Here is a 17,750-nt window from a genome sequence, read left to right on the forward strand (position 1 = left end):
TATTTGTTTGTTTGTTTATTTTTCTGGAGCTAAAGTGACATGGAGCCTCAGCGCAAATCTGTGTGATAATGTGAATGATCAACGCATCAAGACACGATAGGATAATTCCGTCACACATGTGACGACGGAACCAATTAGCTGCAACACCGATGAGAGATTGTCCAATCAGGTGTCAGGTCGCAGTTCATCGTCTTACGAGAATGGGCGTTTGAGGGTGGGGTGACTCAGCCGGAAAACAGCTTTTTTAACACCTTGTAACCTGAGGATCAGAGTTCACTGGTAAGTAAGATTAGTTTTGGTGAGAATTTAGAATCTAATATCTTATTTGAAACTCGCCTAACGATAAAGTAAGTGCAGAAACAAGAGCGTGGTAACGCGGTTGCAGGTTCGTATAGTGATGTTGCCCAGAGTCAGGGCATATGTTGACTGTCACTGACAGAATGTTAAGGCAAAATTAGCATACGGTGACTTGGCGGGTAGCTGAACAAAATGTACCACTATTTTTCTAACTAGCCACTGCTATGATAAAAAAATATTAATCTTGCATTGTTTTATTGTGCAATGGCTTTTTGTCCAATCACTGTTTCTAACACGAAGCGGAGTTAGCTTCTTTTGCGAGACTCTTTTTAGCTAGCAGGTCCGTTACATATTTGCTTTAAAATCGTGTTAATTTGCAATAGTATCTCGTGCTTTTTCTCATTGAAAACGACGGCTAAACGTTTGTCAGAGCTGTGGTGTGCACCAATTGAACCGATACGAAAATAGGAGGGGACCCTTAATAAGCTGTTCTTTGTTTTAGACGTAGAACTGACATGGCAAAATGGCAATTGGAAACTTTTGTCCCCATACATGCTGTTTCCACCGCATTAGCTTAACAGGTCACTGCTCCTTTCTGTCATTACTTAATTTTGGCATTAATATTTTGCACATTGAGTCCCAATGGGATCGATTACCTGCACAAGCTTTCCAATTTGGATAAATGAGACTTCCTTGTTATTAATTTTAATGTGCAGGGTGGAGCTGCATCCCTTCACCCATCAACACTGCAGGAGAAAGCATGCGGATATGTAAAATGAGCTTATGCACAACAGTCTAATGATTCATTGCAGGCTACCATACAGCCTTAATCATTAAAGTACAGCACTATCCTTTAGCTGTACAGTAACATATGTTACCACACTCATGAACAGAAATGCACAGCATTGCAGCTGTCAGCTTGGTGTGCGTTGGGACAATAGTCCACTTTAGTGAAAGCATTTAATGACATGTAGCAATACATGTGATGCTAAAGTGATTTGTAAATCGTATTTTTGTAATTAATTGCAAAATTAGTGAGTCTAATTATGATTTGATACATCTTAGCATTACACAAGGTTTCTACTTCCAGTATTTCTCAAATTTACACATTTAGCCTCGTGTACCTTTTCAATTTTTGTGTTACCCTCAGGATAAGTTCTGCATTTAGAAGAATATTGCCTTGCCTAAAATATTTGTGCACATTCTTGATAACTTAAGTTTTAAGAGGTTGTGTGTTTTTACTTATAATAAGTCATCATATTAAATTATTTGTTTGCCCCTTGGACTTTAATTACATTTTAGCCTGACACAACAGGCTGTCAACAGCATAGTGTAACAGTGTTGCAATGTCCTTTTAGATAAGACAAGTTACCATAATGACTGACACCAAGCTTCTTCTCACATTTTTCAGATTTCCTTTTTAAAATTATCGTAAAGAGCCTTTAAAGCTTTTGCACAGTGGTTGTAATGTAACTGTAGTTATGTCTTTCTTTATTTTACTTTTTCTTTTTTGTCCAATGCTGCGAGGAGGACCATAACAGTCAATGTAACCATTAATAAGCTAAGAGGACGCATGTCACTCTTCTTTTTATATTAATTTATTTAATCATCAGGCTTGAATTTGTTTTTGTTTTTTAAGGATATGCATGCTGCACCTCTGTGATGACACTTCAGGCTCCTCAGATTGGGAAGTGTTAAATTCGTTCCAGTGGCAGCCTGGTGATAACATTGCTTTCCACCTAGCTGTGGCACAGTATGAAGAGAAGCAGTTGCTACCCAGATGAACAATCACAGAGTTACCAGTTTTCCTGCCATCATGACCTCTGTCCATGTTGGGCATTTGCTTTGTGCTGCCAGTAGCAAAGCAGATCTCTGCACTCATGTTGTGACTGCACCTGTCACTTACCAGTCTGAAAGGGCCTTAAACATTACTTTTTTAGTAAAATAGCATGGCTTCTGGTTCTCAGTGGAGACATTTGTAGTGTTTGGTTATTTGATGCGATCAGTTCTTGGTTCTGCTTTGTGTTTGGCACTGCAGGAATTTTTGTAAAGATGACATTTGACCCAGTAGATTAAATGGGTTTACTATAATTATTTGTTCCATCAGAAATTTCCAAACAATCTCTCAAAGCTAAAGATGAATATTGCATACCTTGTGCACTGCCTTGATTTATTTCTGTTATTAGAAAGAAAGAAAGAAAGAAAGAAAGAAAGAAAGAAAGAAAGAAAGAGAAAAAGAAAGAAAGAAGTAGCTTCAGTTAACTATCACATTCAAAGCTGAGGGTGCAGTTTGGCTTTGATGTCATATGCTATCTGACACTGGAAATTTGGGGTATGTAACTTAAATGTGAGAATTTTTCTGGAAGAACAGACATGTATGAATGTGAAATAAAAATACTGCAGAATAATCAGCAATGAGAGGGAAAAAATGTACATTTTCTAAATTGGCAGATGCTATCCAAAGCAATTTAAAAGTGACAAGATTCAGGCTTCAGTATGAATTTTGAAGTAGACTTAAATTAAAAATGACGACAAAGAAAGGTTTAAGTTTTCTGTTTTCATATTTTTACTTATCTTCACATGAGATTAGATTCAAAAGGTTATAGATTCAAAACAGTATAGATTCAAAACAGTATAGACTGAGGTTTGTTCTGGTTGCCTCAACTCTGGCCTGGTGGGGGCAGTAGCGTTTTAAGTATGAGCAAGGACTGCTGTTTTTGCTAAATTATGCACCTTTGAACTAATTTATAAAGATGTAACAAAAGCAAATGACTTTATAATGTCAGTGTACACTATAGAGTTGACTTTAATTCGACATGTCCTTTTAAAAATTTCTAAAGGTGCTTCAGGTCCACTCTGGTAAGGTTTGGAGTGGGTAAAAAAAAAAATACAAATTTTGAACAAAATGCTTGTTAATTGTTGAGCTTACCACGGCTAGTATTTTGACCCACTAAACTAAGAAACAAAGAGATTGGTGAAAAAGTTTTGATGTTACAGGATAAATTTATGAATTGACCTTGAGATTTGTAGTGGTGTATCGATCCCGGGATCTATTGTGGGTTTTAGCTGATGAAGCAACAAAACAAAGAAAATAGCAAGAAAGAAGTCAAGGCAGTCAAAGCAAGCAGTACAATGGTCATGCCTTTACACTCAAGCCGCATGAGTAATGTTGGAAGCAGTAAGAATGACTGGATATGCTTCCTGTATAAAATTCCTGCATAAAAAACATCATAGCCGTGCTGTATTGTGGTATAGTACAAAGCTGTTGTAGAACGTTTTGTTTTTTCTTGTCATTTTGAGAAGCGTTCTCCATCATGCCTGATAAATACCGTAGACATACCGGTCCATATATAGTAGCTTCCCATTTTTGATTACTAACCATATAATGTTTGGCAGAAAGAAATGTTTTATTTATCTTAATGTCATTTATACACATTGACGAGTTTCTGAATTTAATTTTTGTGAAAATTAAGTATACCAAACAACTTCCCATTGATAAAGTTTACCTTTAATTATTATGAAAGCATTCCTACGTCCCAGTTGGCAGTTGCTCAGCACTGACCAAAGCAGTGTTACTACATAAGATGTGTCATTCAATTTTTGAAGCCATGTATCCAGTGATCTTGGATACATTGATATTATAATGTTAAACATAGCTTATGTTTTATTATTTATTTTCACATTATGGCTGAATGATTTGGTTGATTATAAAGTTTTAGGTTAAAAATCCCCAAACAATAGCTGTTTTCCCTCTCTTAAATGTGAATACTTGCAGCACATTTAGATCTGGGGGTATTTCAATAGTGATATTTGTTATTTTACTTGTAATTAAAAACTTAGAGATGTTTTCTGAATGCAGGCTAAAGTAAAGATTCTTAGTCTGTATTTGAGGTATTTCACATCTAAATTGGAAAACCAGTTCATTTATTACATATCTGTAAAAATAATTTTCTTAAGCGCTCACATGCAGAAGAACAGGTTTAAAGGCTGTTTTATAGACAAACTTGGGGTCTGTTTTTTTTTTTCTCTAAGTAAGTAAATATGTGGAATGAATTCAAATAGAAAAGTGTTGCTGTGAACCCACCACATGTAGTCAAACGAGCTCTTAAATAAATTAAGTAGGTGACCCTTAGTCCAAAAAACAGCTAAATTCCATCAGAGACACAAGATTACAAATCCCAAAATTCCAGTTTGATTCACTGTGAGATGAGGGGGAAAAAAATTATGGCTAATAAAGACTGTAGTTGATCCTTTGTAGACAAACACTCTCCAGGATGCAGCCATGTGATCATCCCAGTCTGGTATAAAGAGAATACCAGACATAGAGTGCATAGATACAGGGTTAATCAAAGGCTTAAACCATTTATAAGTCTCAAGAATAATGAGACCTGATTTGAATTTACTTAAAAAAAATCAGGAAAAGTTATGAAACTTGTTTGGACAAAAGAAAAATGATCCTTTACCTGAATAATGAGAAGAATTAAGTGTAGAGAAGGTTTCAAACCTTATGATCCAAATCATACAGCATTCCCCTTTAATACACGGAGCTCTTGCAATCATATTGGCATGCATGACTTCTAATAGCACTTGGTCTGTAGTGTTTATTGATTATGTAATGGAGCATAGAAACACTGGATAACTTAATTACGGCCATACTATTCTCAAATTATTCCAAATAGAGCAAAACTGACTGAATAGTTTCATGAGAAAGACTGTCAGTGATTCTCAACCTGGGAAATTTCTGATGGTTGTGGAGAAAAATTGAATAATATAAAATCTTTTCACATTTCAGATTGAATAGTGGTTTATTCATTGTATCACCTGTAGCAGTGATATAGTTTGTGTTGAATAAATTTTAATAAGCAGTTTGTGAACGTCGAGGTTTGCATGTATGATTCTTCGATGAGGGAGAGGTTTTGTGAGCAGCAGCTAGATTTTTCTGAGGGGTTGTAACTCAAACAGGTTGGGAAGCACCAATTTAAAACATACTTGGAAAGCCACAGAGAAGTATCAGAAGGCAGAGAAGTAGAATACTATGCAACAGCTTAGTCAATCGCCTGATCTCAACTTGACCAAGCTATGTTTCACCGGTGAAAACTAAATTATAAGCAGAAAGACTCAGGCTTATTTTGCTTTATTGTTTCATATGGTTAGTAATCAACTGTATTCTCTGATACACCATTTCAGGTCTTGGTTTCCATCAGCACACCACTATCATGTTTTTATTTTTTTTTATTTTATTTTATTTATTTATTTATTTTATTTTTATTTATTTTTTTGCGACCAATACAAGTTAAAACTAAATGATTATCACACAAAGATGTTAGGATTAAGACTGGGTTGATTGCATTTTTATTAAAATCTCTTCTTATCTTTTTTTCTGATTTGGTCTCTGAACATTCGGATATCCCTTTTAATCCCAAAGTCGATCAGTATTTCAATTAGACATTGATCTAGCACTGATTTCAACTGTGATTATGCTTTTTTATGTAGCGTTCAAGTCAAAGGATCAATGTAAATTGGTTCACTGAAATAGCCCACCATAGCTAGCCAACCCCATCAGTCACGTGGCACAGGGTGCAGCGACGTCATCAGGGTAGAGATTTGTGAGGAATAAGCAGACAGAAGCAAAGAGCCCCGAAGGTGCAGCAGTTTGTTACCATTTGCATCGTACCTGCTGTCTTTTTTTCCCGGTCAGACAGAGAACAGAGTATCTGTTCTACATTTTAGAGACCCAAATGCCCGGTCCCACCCAAGCCCTTTCCCCAAATGGAGAGAATAACAACGACATCGTCCCGGACAACGGAACCAACATCATTCCTTACAGGAAAAATACAGTGCGGGGAGAGCGCGCCTACAGGTAAACTAGTGTAATGCCGCATTTGATATACTAGAGGAAAAAGGATCATAAGACACACACTGCTGCAAAAAGAAACATACAGTTTGGCCTTCTCCTCCTCGACGTCTCTTGCTTTGCAGCGATCCGCTATTTTTTCCCTGCTGTCTCCCAGTGTCATGTCATGTTAGCTCAGCGAATCCGACACTATGGCGTAAATCGCCCTCAAGTTAGCTTAAAATCATAACATGCTATATAAGACTCCAGATTTCTGCTGGGAGCGGTAAAATATTAAATGTATGAATGCGCAGTTGCACAGGGACATTTTTGGGGGGTGGGTCGATACTGACCAGCTTGTCAAATGACAGGAATACAGAAACAGCGGCTGCTGCTACTAGAACATTCCCATATCGTGACATGACACTCTGCAGATACTGAACAGTCCCCTCTGTGAACATTAAAGGGCGCTTAGCAATGCTTGAGTGTGTGAAACACATACGACCTGCTGCACAAGCCTAATTTCCCCCGGCTGAATTCAGGTATCAACCTAGCCCGGGTGCTGGCTGGCTACCTCTGCCAGGCTAACAAAGCATGCTAACAGCACCACATACATCCGCTTTGTTGACATGAGATGGGTTGGCCCAGTTTCCTTCCTTCCCAGAGGATCAGTCAGTCAAGGCTTCGCTGCTGCAGAGCTGTAAACCCCTAATTTAAACACCGGAAGACTGTTATTCCTCATACCCAGGTGTCGGCTAGTGGACGTTGATGATCATTATAGGCTTGATTTAATATCATTTTATGTACATCTGTAAAACAACCAGAGGGATGTGTTAATGCAGCTGCCCTGCTGATGCCTGAAATGATTTGTTTGCAAATATATATATATATATATATATATTGCACATTATTATGCTGTACCTGTAATGTTTGAACAGTTGCAGATTGGATGGTAAAGAACTTCTTTCCATAAACACATAATTTCCTGTCTATCTAGTTAAAAAGAAGACACACATGCTAAGAGAAAGCCAAAGCAAGATGATATGTGACAATTTAAAGGAAAAACCTTTAGACCAGTATTTTTTGTTAAGGCATTTATTTATTTGACATCAGACTGTAAACCACTGCTAAATTGTTCTTGTTTGTCAACTTGACAATGCTGTGGCCTTTATACTCATATCTCAGCTCAGCTGAATGCCTGTGAAGATTTTGGACCAAACCTTAGAATAATGCTTTTTTTTTTTTTTTGGAAAAGTGGTATTCCACCGCTTCATCAGAGGTCCAGGGACTGTTTTCATTTGTCACCTGTTTGTTGTTTCGGTTCTCTTAGAAAATGTGTTGGACACACTTTAAACACAGCCCTTTCTCTAGTTTCTAAGATGACTTGTTAAACTGGAAGCTTTTGTTAGGTATTATGTGGACATTTTGTGTAACTACCTAATCTGTGGCTTACGGAGCAAAGTTTGAGTTTCTTAATATATTGTTTGCACATTTTATGGGGGGGTGAAGCCCCAAATTCCACCAATTTGCAACCATTTGAGAAAGGTGCTTTTTTTCTAAACTAGCATATCAACGAGGGCTGGGCGATATAAACCAAATCTTATATCTCAATATTTTTTACCTGAAGTACGATATAAATCAATATATTTTTTTTGTCAAGTAACCAAAGAGACAGCTCTGATTTACTGCCTTCGATGCTAAATACACTTTTATTAAGGATCGGCAGCACATGTGCATTAAAACAGTTGACTGAAATTAAAGTAGCTTTACATTAAATAAAATACTCCTAAAACAAAATGAATGAAAAATACTTTTCAATGACCATAACAAAAATACAGCTGTACAAAATACAAAAGAAAAGATGTTTCATACTCAAAACAAGCTATCTTGATATAAACGATATTCCCTTCTTCTATATTGCGTCTGATTAAGTCTCAATATATTTGAAAATCTCAATATATTGACCAGCCCTAATATCAACTGTTTCTATTTACCAAATGAGAAAAGCTAAATAAAACAAGCTCCAAACAAGGTTTTGAAATATGTTTTCCTCAGAGGCAAAATGGATCAATTCTGTTTGTTTAGGTCTTTCACTAACGGATATAAAGATCTTTAAATATGACAACTGCTAACAAATGTGTATGTTGAGATACTTTGAGGTATTCCTTTAAATAGGATGAACTTGTAACACTTGGTTTGTAGTCTGGTTTATGTTTTTACCATTAGGCCATCGTTTTGTGTTGTGGGTGTATTTAGATCTGACTAGGTTAATAAAGATTATTTTTATAATAATCATTTAGTAGTGATGGTCATTCTGTGAAATATTAGCTTGAATAGATGCCTAATTCTTAGATTTAAAACAAGAACTTTGATCCTGTTTGAATGAGTAACCTGGTCACTGTGGTCAGTCCTGCTTCCCTACAGCAAGGATGGCTTTTTATTTTAGCACATGGACTTCTTTGCAAATCTGTCGCGACATCGTTAATAATGATAACTTTGAATGGATACAGCGTTTAACATTCAAACCGTAGGACATAGGACATTTGCTATAGCTGCATTGTTTTTGTTATTGATTGCTGTCATTTTTCTATTGCAGTTGGGGGATGGCGGTCAACGTATATTCTACCTCAATAACCCAGGAGACTATGAGCAGGCATGACATAACTGCCTGGGTTAACGATATTCTCTGTCTAAACTATACAAAAGTGGAGCAGCTCTCCTCAGGTGAGAACAGATTGACCCCTTTAAGAAAAAAGAAGAAAAAACATTGCTCTCATCTCTCTCATCTCTTGCTCCTCTTCTGCATCTGTTTGAAATGGGAAGCATGCCTTAGATATGATATTTCTGCCTGTAAAGCATTGCAGATAATTTTCTTTGTAAGCTGGCAGTTATAGCAACCTGTGGAAACATGCTCACCTCTCCATGGCAGAGCGTTGTCTATAAATAAACCCCTAGCCTGCCGTGTTCTCCTTCTGCAACCAAGTAATCCAATTTCAATCACTCCTTGCCTACACAAGCACACACACATGCACAGCCTTCCTTTTCTTAACATGCATGCTAATTGTTTAATCACTTCTTAAGTACTCTCTTGTTAGGTTTCAATGGGATTTGTCTTAGATTGAGCCGTTGTCCTCTTTTGAAAACGGTTTAATGTGTAACTTGGTATCCCTTCATTTTAGCCATGCAAAGAATGTCTATAAACATATTTCTTGGAAAGTTGATGAGTGATGCAGATGTGAAAAAAAGCTCCTTTTTTTGTCATTTTTAAAGCAGGTATGATAAATTTTAGACTGTAGCCAGACTCAGTTACTTATGATGCATCACTTCATTTCATCAGGAGCTGCCTACTGCCAGTTCATGGATCTGCTCTTTCCTGGCTGCATCAGTCTCAAAAAGGTCAAGTTTCAAGCTAAATTGGAGCACGAGTACATACACAATTTCAAATTGTTGCAGGCATCTTTCAAAAGGATGAATGTGGACAAGGTGGGTCTCCTTAATGTAACTTTAATCTGAACTGATGTTTGCTTGTTGTGGCTTATTTATTTCTATTCTTTTTTTGTTCAGATTATTCCTGTGGAGAAACTGGTTAAAGGCAGATTTCAGGACAATCTTGATTTCATTCAGTGGTTTAAGAAATTCTTTGATGCCAATTATGATGGTAAAGAGTATGATCCTGTTGAAGCCAGACAGGGTCAGGATGCCATTCCTCCACCTGACCCTGGTGAGCAAATCTTCAACCTGCCAAAAAAGTCTCACCATGCAGCCAGCTCCCCAACTGCAGGTAAGCTTCAACAGACAATGAAGTTTGCCAATAAACATCCAGATTTTTGTGATTTCTTTTGACATGTTTTTAACTTTATTGTAAGTGTCCAAACAGAGTGTTAACATTCATGTTTATATCAAATCCTGAAACTTTATGTAAATGTAATTTGACTTATTTAAATAAAATAAACCTTTCATGTGTTGCAGGAGCATCAAGGTCAAGCTCTGTTACTCCCAAGTCTTCAACGCCAACAGCAAGACCCTCGTCAGCCAAAAAGATCCCCATGTCAACTCCTGCCAAAGGAGAGAAAGAACTGGAAGCACAAGTTACAGATCTTACTGAGCAGGTATGCTTAAAAAATACTTAATACATTAATTGCCTTTTGTGAGTCCATGATTTCCTCTTCCCTCTATTTTATGGATTTAGCTTATATAGCTGGTTGTGAGTGCACAGGAGATGGAGTATCTGTTCCACATACAAAGGGAGCTGGTCTAAAACAGTTCACTGCAAACTCACTTAATTGGCAAGACCAATGATGTGTTTTCCGATCTCTATCAAATGATCATACTACAAAATTGAAAATATACTAAGAAATAAATGCATAAAAGAAAACAAAAAGAGCTTATATTAAGTAAAAATTCAACATAATTTTCTTGCTCAGAATAAAAGAAAGTAACCACTGCTTGATTATCAGTGCTCATGTGACATGAATTAACCAAGCTGGTTTCACTGCATCAGAGTAGTTGTTTCCGGTTTCTCTTTCACAATAGTGACGACAAGAAAGCTGTGAGAGCTTCAGGAATGCCATCACCAAAAACACCGGTCCAAAAGCGACCCTCTTGACACTTTTAAATGACATGAAGAAGTTTCACAATCACAAAAATCTGAAGGTGCTTAGGTGAAACTCTGGGAGCACGTAGTGTGACCCAAATTATACAGAATCGAAGTTCTCAAAAACCTAGGACAGACATCCAAATCCTATTGGGATTTCTGTTGGGAATCAAATCCCTCCTGTGTGTTTACATTCAGCGGGACTCATGTAAAGCATAAGACAATCAGTACAGCAAGATTCATAATAAAACTACTTTTGTCACAAATTTCCTTTGGGGTTTGTAATTGTGTTAAAATTGTAAATAGCCAAAAAAAAAAAAAACAAGCTTACGGTATACTACACGACTGGTTGGATTGTAGAATGCACATCATTAAGTGGATCTAATGCAGTTCTTCCACTCTGAGATCCAACATGATTAAGTATTGTCAGCCTGTATTTCTGGCTGCATCAAATTAGAGCAGAACACATAAAATCGAAGCCAAGGACAAAGTTAGCCAGAGTTTGTTCATGCAGCAAGATCACCAGCCAGAAAACATGGCCAACAAGCAGTTACATTTTATAATGATTTTAACCTTTGTTGAGCAGCAATTAGGGGTAGTTTAACGACAGAATAAACAGATAAATAGATGGTCTGGGCAGTTTTTTTCCCCCAAATAATCTCTAGTTCAGGGGTGGCCGACGTCGGTCCTCGAGAGCCACAATCCTGCAGGTTTTACATGCATCCCTGCAGGTGTGTTGGTGCAGGAATGCATGGAAAACATGCAGGATTGTGGCTCTTGAGGACCGACGTGTGCCACCCCTGCTCTAGTCTATAAAGTACAGTCAACTTATTGGTCAAGCATGACTTTGTCTTGCTCTTCTGTCAGTTTATCCGAGCTGTTCTTCTTCTCCGCCTGTTGTCCAGCTGATCTTGTGGCGACTTATCTGGTGACCAAAGTTCAGACCGCTTTGCATGTTTGATGCTTCAGGTGGGTCTTGGCTCTTCTTTTCAGGTAAACACATTAAAGTTGGCACTGGAAGGAGTGGAAAAGGAACGGGACTACTACTTCAGCAAGCTGCGAGAAGTGGAGCTGCTGTGCCAGGAACAGGGTGAAGAAAACGCCCCGTTCGTCGATCGGCTAATGGAGGTTCTTTATGCCTCAGATGAACAGGTCAGCCTGTGACTCCACATTCTTGTTGGAATTGTTGCTGGTGGAGAAATTTGTGAGATTCATTGTGTGGTTGGTGGAGATAAGAATTTTGTCTTTGTGTGTGTAATCACATGCTTGCCTCACACTATAGTACGTGTTAAAAAATCCTTTTTTTTTTTTTTTTTCCTTTTCCTTTTTAGGATCGAGCTGAACTGGCGGAGGGTGACGGACAAGAAGTAGACCAGCAAGCCCAGGAGGAGGCACCAGATGATCAGCAGGAGGAACAGGATGAATACTGACTGCCATCATCCTTCACCGCAGTTACACCCCTCTTTTTAATCTGTGAGAACTTTGAAAGGACTTTATTTTTTTCCTCATGGTATAATTTTTTTTCTCTCTCTAAGACTGAGCACATGAAGCAACCTCCTGAGTAGAAGTACCGTCACAGGCTTTTATTTTATTTTATTATTATTTTGTTTTTTTTATCCCTCTGCTCACTGTTCGATGTTTTTTGTGACTTTTGGTGAACTGCTGTGGCAGGTTTGTGGTGATGACCCCCACTAGCAGATGAGCTCAGACCATCATGAAGTTTCCAAGGACTGTGTAGCTGGAAAGTCAATTCAAATCCTACAGTAAACGTGGTGAAATGCTGAAGTTCAGACAGGTATCTGTTACCTCTCTGAACTAAATGTTAATCTTCAAGCTTTTGTCCTTTTTTTTGTATTTTTATTTTTCAATTTTTGCATATCAATTGTAATCACAAGAATGCAATAAGCAAAAGCCCTGAAAGGGCTCATAGTAGCTCTTATTTAACCTCCTTCCATATGTTGCACTGACATTGACTCTGTATTGGACAATCTGTCCACAGATCCTTTTCATATTTATTATTATTAAGCCTTAGGAATAGTGCTGAAATCTACATGTCCTTATAAATTTGGACAATACAGTCAAATTTTGAATGAAATGTAGTAAAATGGCAACTTACGAGTAGTTGACAACAGTCTTCACAAATACAAGATTATAGAAAATCAGTATACTGATCAGTGTGCTACTTGCACCATACTACTTGGTTTAGTGGTAGAGGTTTACTTGCCATAAAGCATAGGGAAGGAAGAATAATTATTGTGGATTAGTCTAGTCTTATGACAAGAAGCATTTTAATTTTTCATCTTCTGCTGGAGCTCGTGGTCTGTTCAGTTTTGTAATTTTTTTTTCTTGAAGCGCTTTTTATGTTTTAAACCACAGGTCTTAGGGAGATGAGTCAGTTCACTGAGCAATTGCCTCACTATATTCCAGTAAGTACATTGTATACCCATTCTTAATATTGCATTTACTAATATTGAACTGGGCAATGCACCACAATGCTTTAGTTATATATTATTGTGTAAATGAAAAAGGAATGTAAACACGTACTGTCAAATAATTAATGAATGGTGTTCTTTTTCTTGTCCCACTCATTATGCATTCCCCAAAAAATCGTGTTGCATGTTTGCATTTTATTTGTGAATAACTTGACCTGCTTTTTACATATTTAATAAAAAAACAGACATGTTAAGTGAGCTTTTGTATGTTTATCCAGCTATACGAAAAAATGTTGAGATTAGGTGAATTTGCTGTAATAAAATTACATTTTGAGTCCATGGGAGGTTTTTCATGCAACTCCAAGCTCTGACGGCACTGTTGCTATAAGATTAAATTATCTGCTGTAATGATCCGTGATATACACTGCTTGGCCAAAAAAAAAAAAAAAAAATGTCACCTGGATTTAACTATTCAAATAGGTATGAGCCTCTTATTGGACAATTACTGAATGGACGATTATCTTTCAGGCAACATGTTATTTAACCCCAACTGATGCAATGAGTAGCTTCGCATTTCTTAAACAACCATGTGGAAAGACATCCCATGTTTGTAGAAAAGATGTTAGTCTGTTTAAGAAGGGTCAAATCACTGGCATGCATCAAGCAGAAAAAACATCTAAGGAGATGCAGAAACCACTAAAATTGGGTTAGGAACTGTCCAACGCATTATTAAAAACTGAAAGGATAGTAGGTAACCATCATCTTCAAGGAAGAAATATGGTTGGAAAAAATCCTGAGCGATTGTGATCAGCTCTCACTTAACTTTTGGTGAAATCAAATGGAAGAAAAACAACAGTAGAACTCAGGGCTATGTTTAATAGTGAGTTAGAGCATGCTCACAACACTAATAGAAAAAGAGGCAAATGTTCATAAACTTTTATAATCTTGATTTTTCAAAAAGAAAAAAAAAACATCAACTAAACTTTTTGTTACATGTCACATAAGACATATCACATAGGCCTAAGCATGTGAGAGGAATCACATCTTCCTGACTAATGAAATGGTGATAATCAAAAGTGTGACTGACTACCTGTCATCTTTATAAATCTGCTGACCAGCAACACATTCTGTATTCCAGCATAATTGTTTTCCTGGAGTCACTGTCTTGGTGCCATTGAGCTGAACAAACATCAGACACATGAGTAGTTTGTAGAATCGATTTATCTTATTCTCCATGAAAAATGTCGCTGACCCTGTGACATATTTTTGACAGTTGCTTCACAGCTGTGGTTCATAACTCATAATGAAGAAACTGTAATCATAAATTACATTTTGTATTTTAGCATCACATACTAAATACACAAACGCTTTATGTGCAATTTTCCACAGACAAGAATTTACAACTTTTTATTTATGCACAACTTGAGATGAATATACACAAATGTGTACACAAATGTGTACACAAATCCTAATTGACAGCTATTTTACACCATAAAAGATGGTCAGCAAATATTTAGAATGTGACTTTTTTTTTTTTTTTTGGACAGCCAGTATATGTATTTAATTGAGTTAATTTCAGTTTCTATATTTTCAATTCAAATAAAAAGTCATCTCAAAGCATTTGATAAAGAACATGAGCAAGTTCAATTCAAGTCTAATTTAAAACTGATCCTCTTCAGGGGTGCATCTACAGGGGGGCAAGGGGGGCAATTCAAGTATAAATTCAAGTTCAGAGACATTAGTTGTTACACAACCGTATAACTTGTTATTGTAAAAACCTACAGGTGTGTTATACGTTAGATATGTGAAGCTTTACTAATGTAGCCAATTTATTTGATAAGTTATTCTGATAAAAACTAAATATGATGTAAATCTTATAATAGAGAAACTCTATTAAACTATTACATAATTCTGTCACTATATATATTTTTTAGATTTCTGAAACAAAAATGATCATCTGAACAATCTAGTCATCCTCAATATTGCAAAAGCTCTATATTTTGATGTTTGTGAGATGTTTTGCTGCCCAGCACCTTAACTGTTTTTCTTCAGCTCTCCTAAGAGAGATGGCGGATATCTGTCATATACTGTAAGTTCTTTTTCTGGACTTAGTTTTAAATGTAAACCTAAATATTGTCTTCGTTTTCTTAGGATAACGATAGAGTAAATTTTTGTGAAGGGTTTCTGTGGAACTTGTTTTGATTCTATTTACCTATAGTGGATTTTCACATACTGCACTGTGGACAATCAATAATTATGTTTATGGACAAATATTTCTTCTATCTGACTGAAATAAATCTAATCAGACACTCCAGCTGTTTACATGGATGCTGGATAAATTGATCTGATCAGTTGTAATTTTACATTATGGAAAGATTTAATACAATTGTAACATTTTAAATGTCACACTTACAATGTGTAAATGATTTGGAAGGGAAAAAAAAGACAACAAACTTGAACAACTTGCTGTTTTGAGACTGTTGAGATGCTCAGTAATATGTAACTCTTTCAGAGCTTCCAACTAAAATGTATCATCCACTGTCACATACATTACAGAAACCATCAGAATGAGTGTAGACATTCTATTCTACAGTCATTTAGCAGACGCTTTTATCCAAAGCGACTTACATTTGAGAGTAAGAACAACACAAGCATGAATTCAAACAAGATGGGACATCATAATTAAGTGATAGTCAGGCTGCTTTGAGTCCAGTTGGACCCAGGTGCTGTCATGTAGTGCTAGAGGCAGTGCATATAACATCTGATCAACATGCTGTTGATCAGATCATGAAGAGGTTAAAACCATCACTCATGATCAAATTGAAAATCAATTCTGATGGAGTCTGATCAGATAAACTGATGTCTTTATATGATGTATTTTATGCTGATTCAATGTTTAGTCAAATCAAAAGTTCACCATGTAAACAAAACCAATGCCACCCTGTCTAGACCTCTTGCCCCTCCTTTGCCACCCCATGTAAAATTTTCTAGATCCACCTCTGGTCCACTTTGCTGCAGTACATTTTAAGCCAAATAATTGTGTATGCTTATGGTGTGTTTTCATTCTTGGAGTTAAGCATAATTAGCTTAATGTGCATTGTGTTATTAAATTGCTTCTTTCTTTCTTTTTTTTTTTGTAGCTACACAATGGAGTTGGTGAATCCTACTTTTAAACTGCTGCTACCTTCACTTTCACTGTACCGCAGTAGTCAATACTTCTCTCCTTACCGCTGATAAACGTTTTAAGCAGACATTTAAACGAAGCATTAGAATGACAACTAACTTTTATTTAAAAAAAAAAACAAACAAAAAAAAAAAAAAAAAAAAAAACAAGAAGAATGGAAGTTGGAAAAACCTGGCTGATTTTCATTGCTGTGATTTTGTAATATTTGCATATACAACCATCCCGCCTCCGGTCCACGCTGGTGATAAATGAAACACGCCCTTGTTGGGTAACAGTAAACGCGACAAGTTTTTCTTTTTTTATGTATATCTCCGCCTCTTGTTAGCTTCTTGGCTATCCACCGAGAAGCATACACCGGCAAACTTTACAAAATGGGTTAAAGAATTGGGTTTTCTAACATGTACTCTGGGAAAGTACGCACATGTATTACAACGATTATCTTAACTTCAACCGTTTTTCTCTATGTCTTCTAGAAAGGTAAGGAAGCTGCTAACCAGACTGCTAGTCAGTTAAAGTTAACCACACCAGCTAATTAGCTTTAGCGACCCAATGTTAGCCAACTTTGCCCGCCCACCCGAGCAGATTCGCCTGCTTCTCTTGTACAGGACAAGTATATTTGTATAATTTTACTTAATAATACAGAATACATTCGTAATACTGTAAGTGAGCTCTAAAAGTAAGCCTATGTGAAAAAACAACAATACAATTTACGTAATGAAGATACACGTTGTGTAGCAGACTTTTCTAACATTTTTTGTCAATCCTTGTTAGCGTAAAAGATACTCCAAGGACATAAAGTGTGTCTTTTTTCCGGATGATGTCCAAAACAATCTCCAGAAAGGGGGGAAGGAGTCTTCATCACTTTCATCTGTTTCGTCAGCCAGGTGCTGGAATAAGTGCGGAGACAGTTTTTTGGGCACACCTGTGATTAAGGTTCGGTCAAAGCATTATAGACATTCATATAATGGTTTCGTTACCTCTGATAATACATTGATGTTGATATATTTGGTTTTTGTTGTAGAACCTCCAGTCATCAGGAAGAAAGCTATCTGCCATTAGGAAGCTGACTCAGTCACCTGCTTTAGGTAATTTGTGGATATTATGTATAATCTATGACTGTTGGAATTTTTTGGTCTTTCTCACTATCGGGAATCATAATCCCAAAATGCTGTATTTCAGCTAGCTTTGAATAATGTATTGCCAGTGCTGAAATTAACATTTAATTTAGTCAACCATCTTTTTATGTATATATGAAATATTACGAGCTAGTAAAAGGAATAATTAAATGTTAAGATCTAGCTGATATCAAAACACAATTAGCAAAGATTTCAAAATGATGGTAATGTTTTACTGGAAATTGGTGACTACTCATTTTAGGTAATGTTTTATATATTCCTTTCCCTTTCTGTC

At 36.6% G+C, this 17,750-nt stretch overlaps 2 protein-coding genes across 3 annotated transcripts in view; both read left to right on the forward strand.

Moving 5' to 3' along the window:
- The first annotated feature begins 195 nt into the window (after positions 1–195).
- On the forward strand, positions 196–13,060 carry mapre2 (microtubule-associated protein, RP/EB family, member 2). 2 transcript variants are annotated; one of them, XM_041992880.1, is made up of 7 exons: positions 196–279; positions 8,727–8,854; positions 9,468–9,613; positions 9,695–9,911; positions 10,100–10,239; positions 11,718–11,876; positions 12,056–13,060. In XM_041992880.1, the coding sequence occupies exons 2-7, from the start codon at positions 8,734–8,736 to the stop codon at positions 12,152–12,154; spliced, it is 882 nt and encodes a 293-aa protein (XP_041848814.1). In that variant the 5' UTR covers positions 196–279; positions 8,727–8,733; the 3' UTR covers positions 12,155–13,060. The 2 variants fall into 2 exon arrangements, with proteins under 2 accessions (XP_041848814.1, XP_041848813.1); XM_041992879.1 differs by lacking the exon at positions 196–279 and adding an exon at positions 5,878–6,157.
- A 3,571-nt stretch (positions 13,061–16,631) lies between these two features.
- The window catches only part of spidr (scaffold protein involved in DNA repair), a 41,727-nt gene continuing 40,608 nt past the window's right edge, over positions 16,632–17,750 (forward strand). Inside the window, exons 1-3 of the mRNA XM_041992013.1 lie at positions 16,632–16,817; positions 17,112–17,273; positions 17,362–17,425. Of these exons, the coding sequence (XP_041847947.1) occupies positions 16,803–16,817; positions 17,112–17,273; positions 17,362–17,425 (241 nt within the window). The 5' untranslated portion in view covers positions 16,632–16,802. The remainder of the gene's footprint in view (positions 16,818–17,111; positions 17,274–17,361; positions 17,426–17,750) is intronic.

The sequence above is a fragment of the Melanotaenia boesemani genome, chromosome 8, assembly GCF_017639745.1.
Source record: "Melanotaenia boesemani isolate fMelBoe1 chromosome 8, fMelBoe1.pri, whole genome shotgun sequence".
NCBI lineage: Eukaryota > Metazoa > Chordata > Actinopteri > Atheriniformes > Melanotaeniidae > Melanotaenia > Melanotaenia boesemani.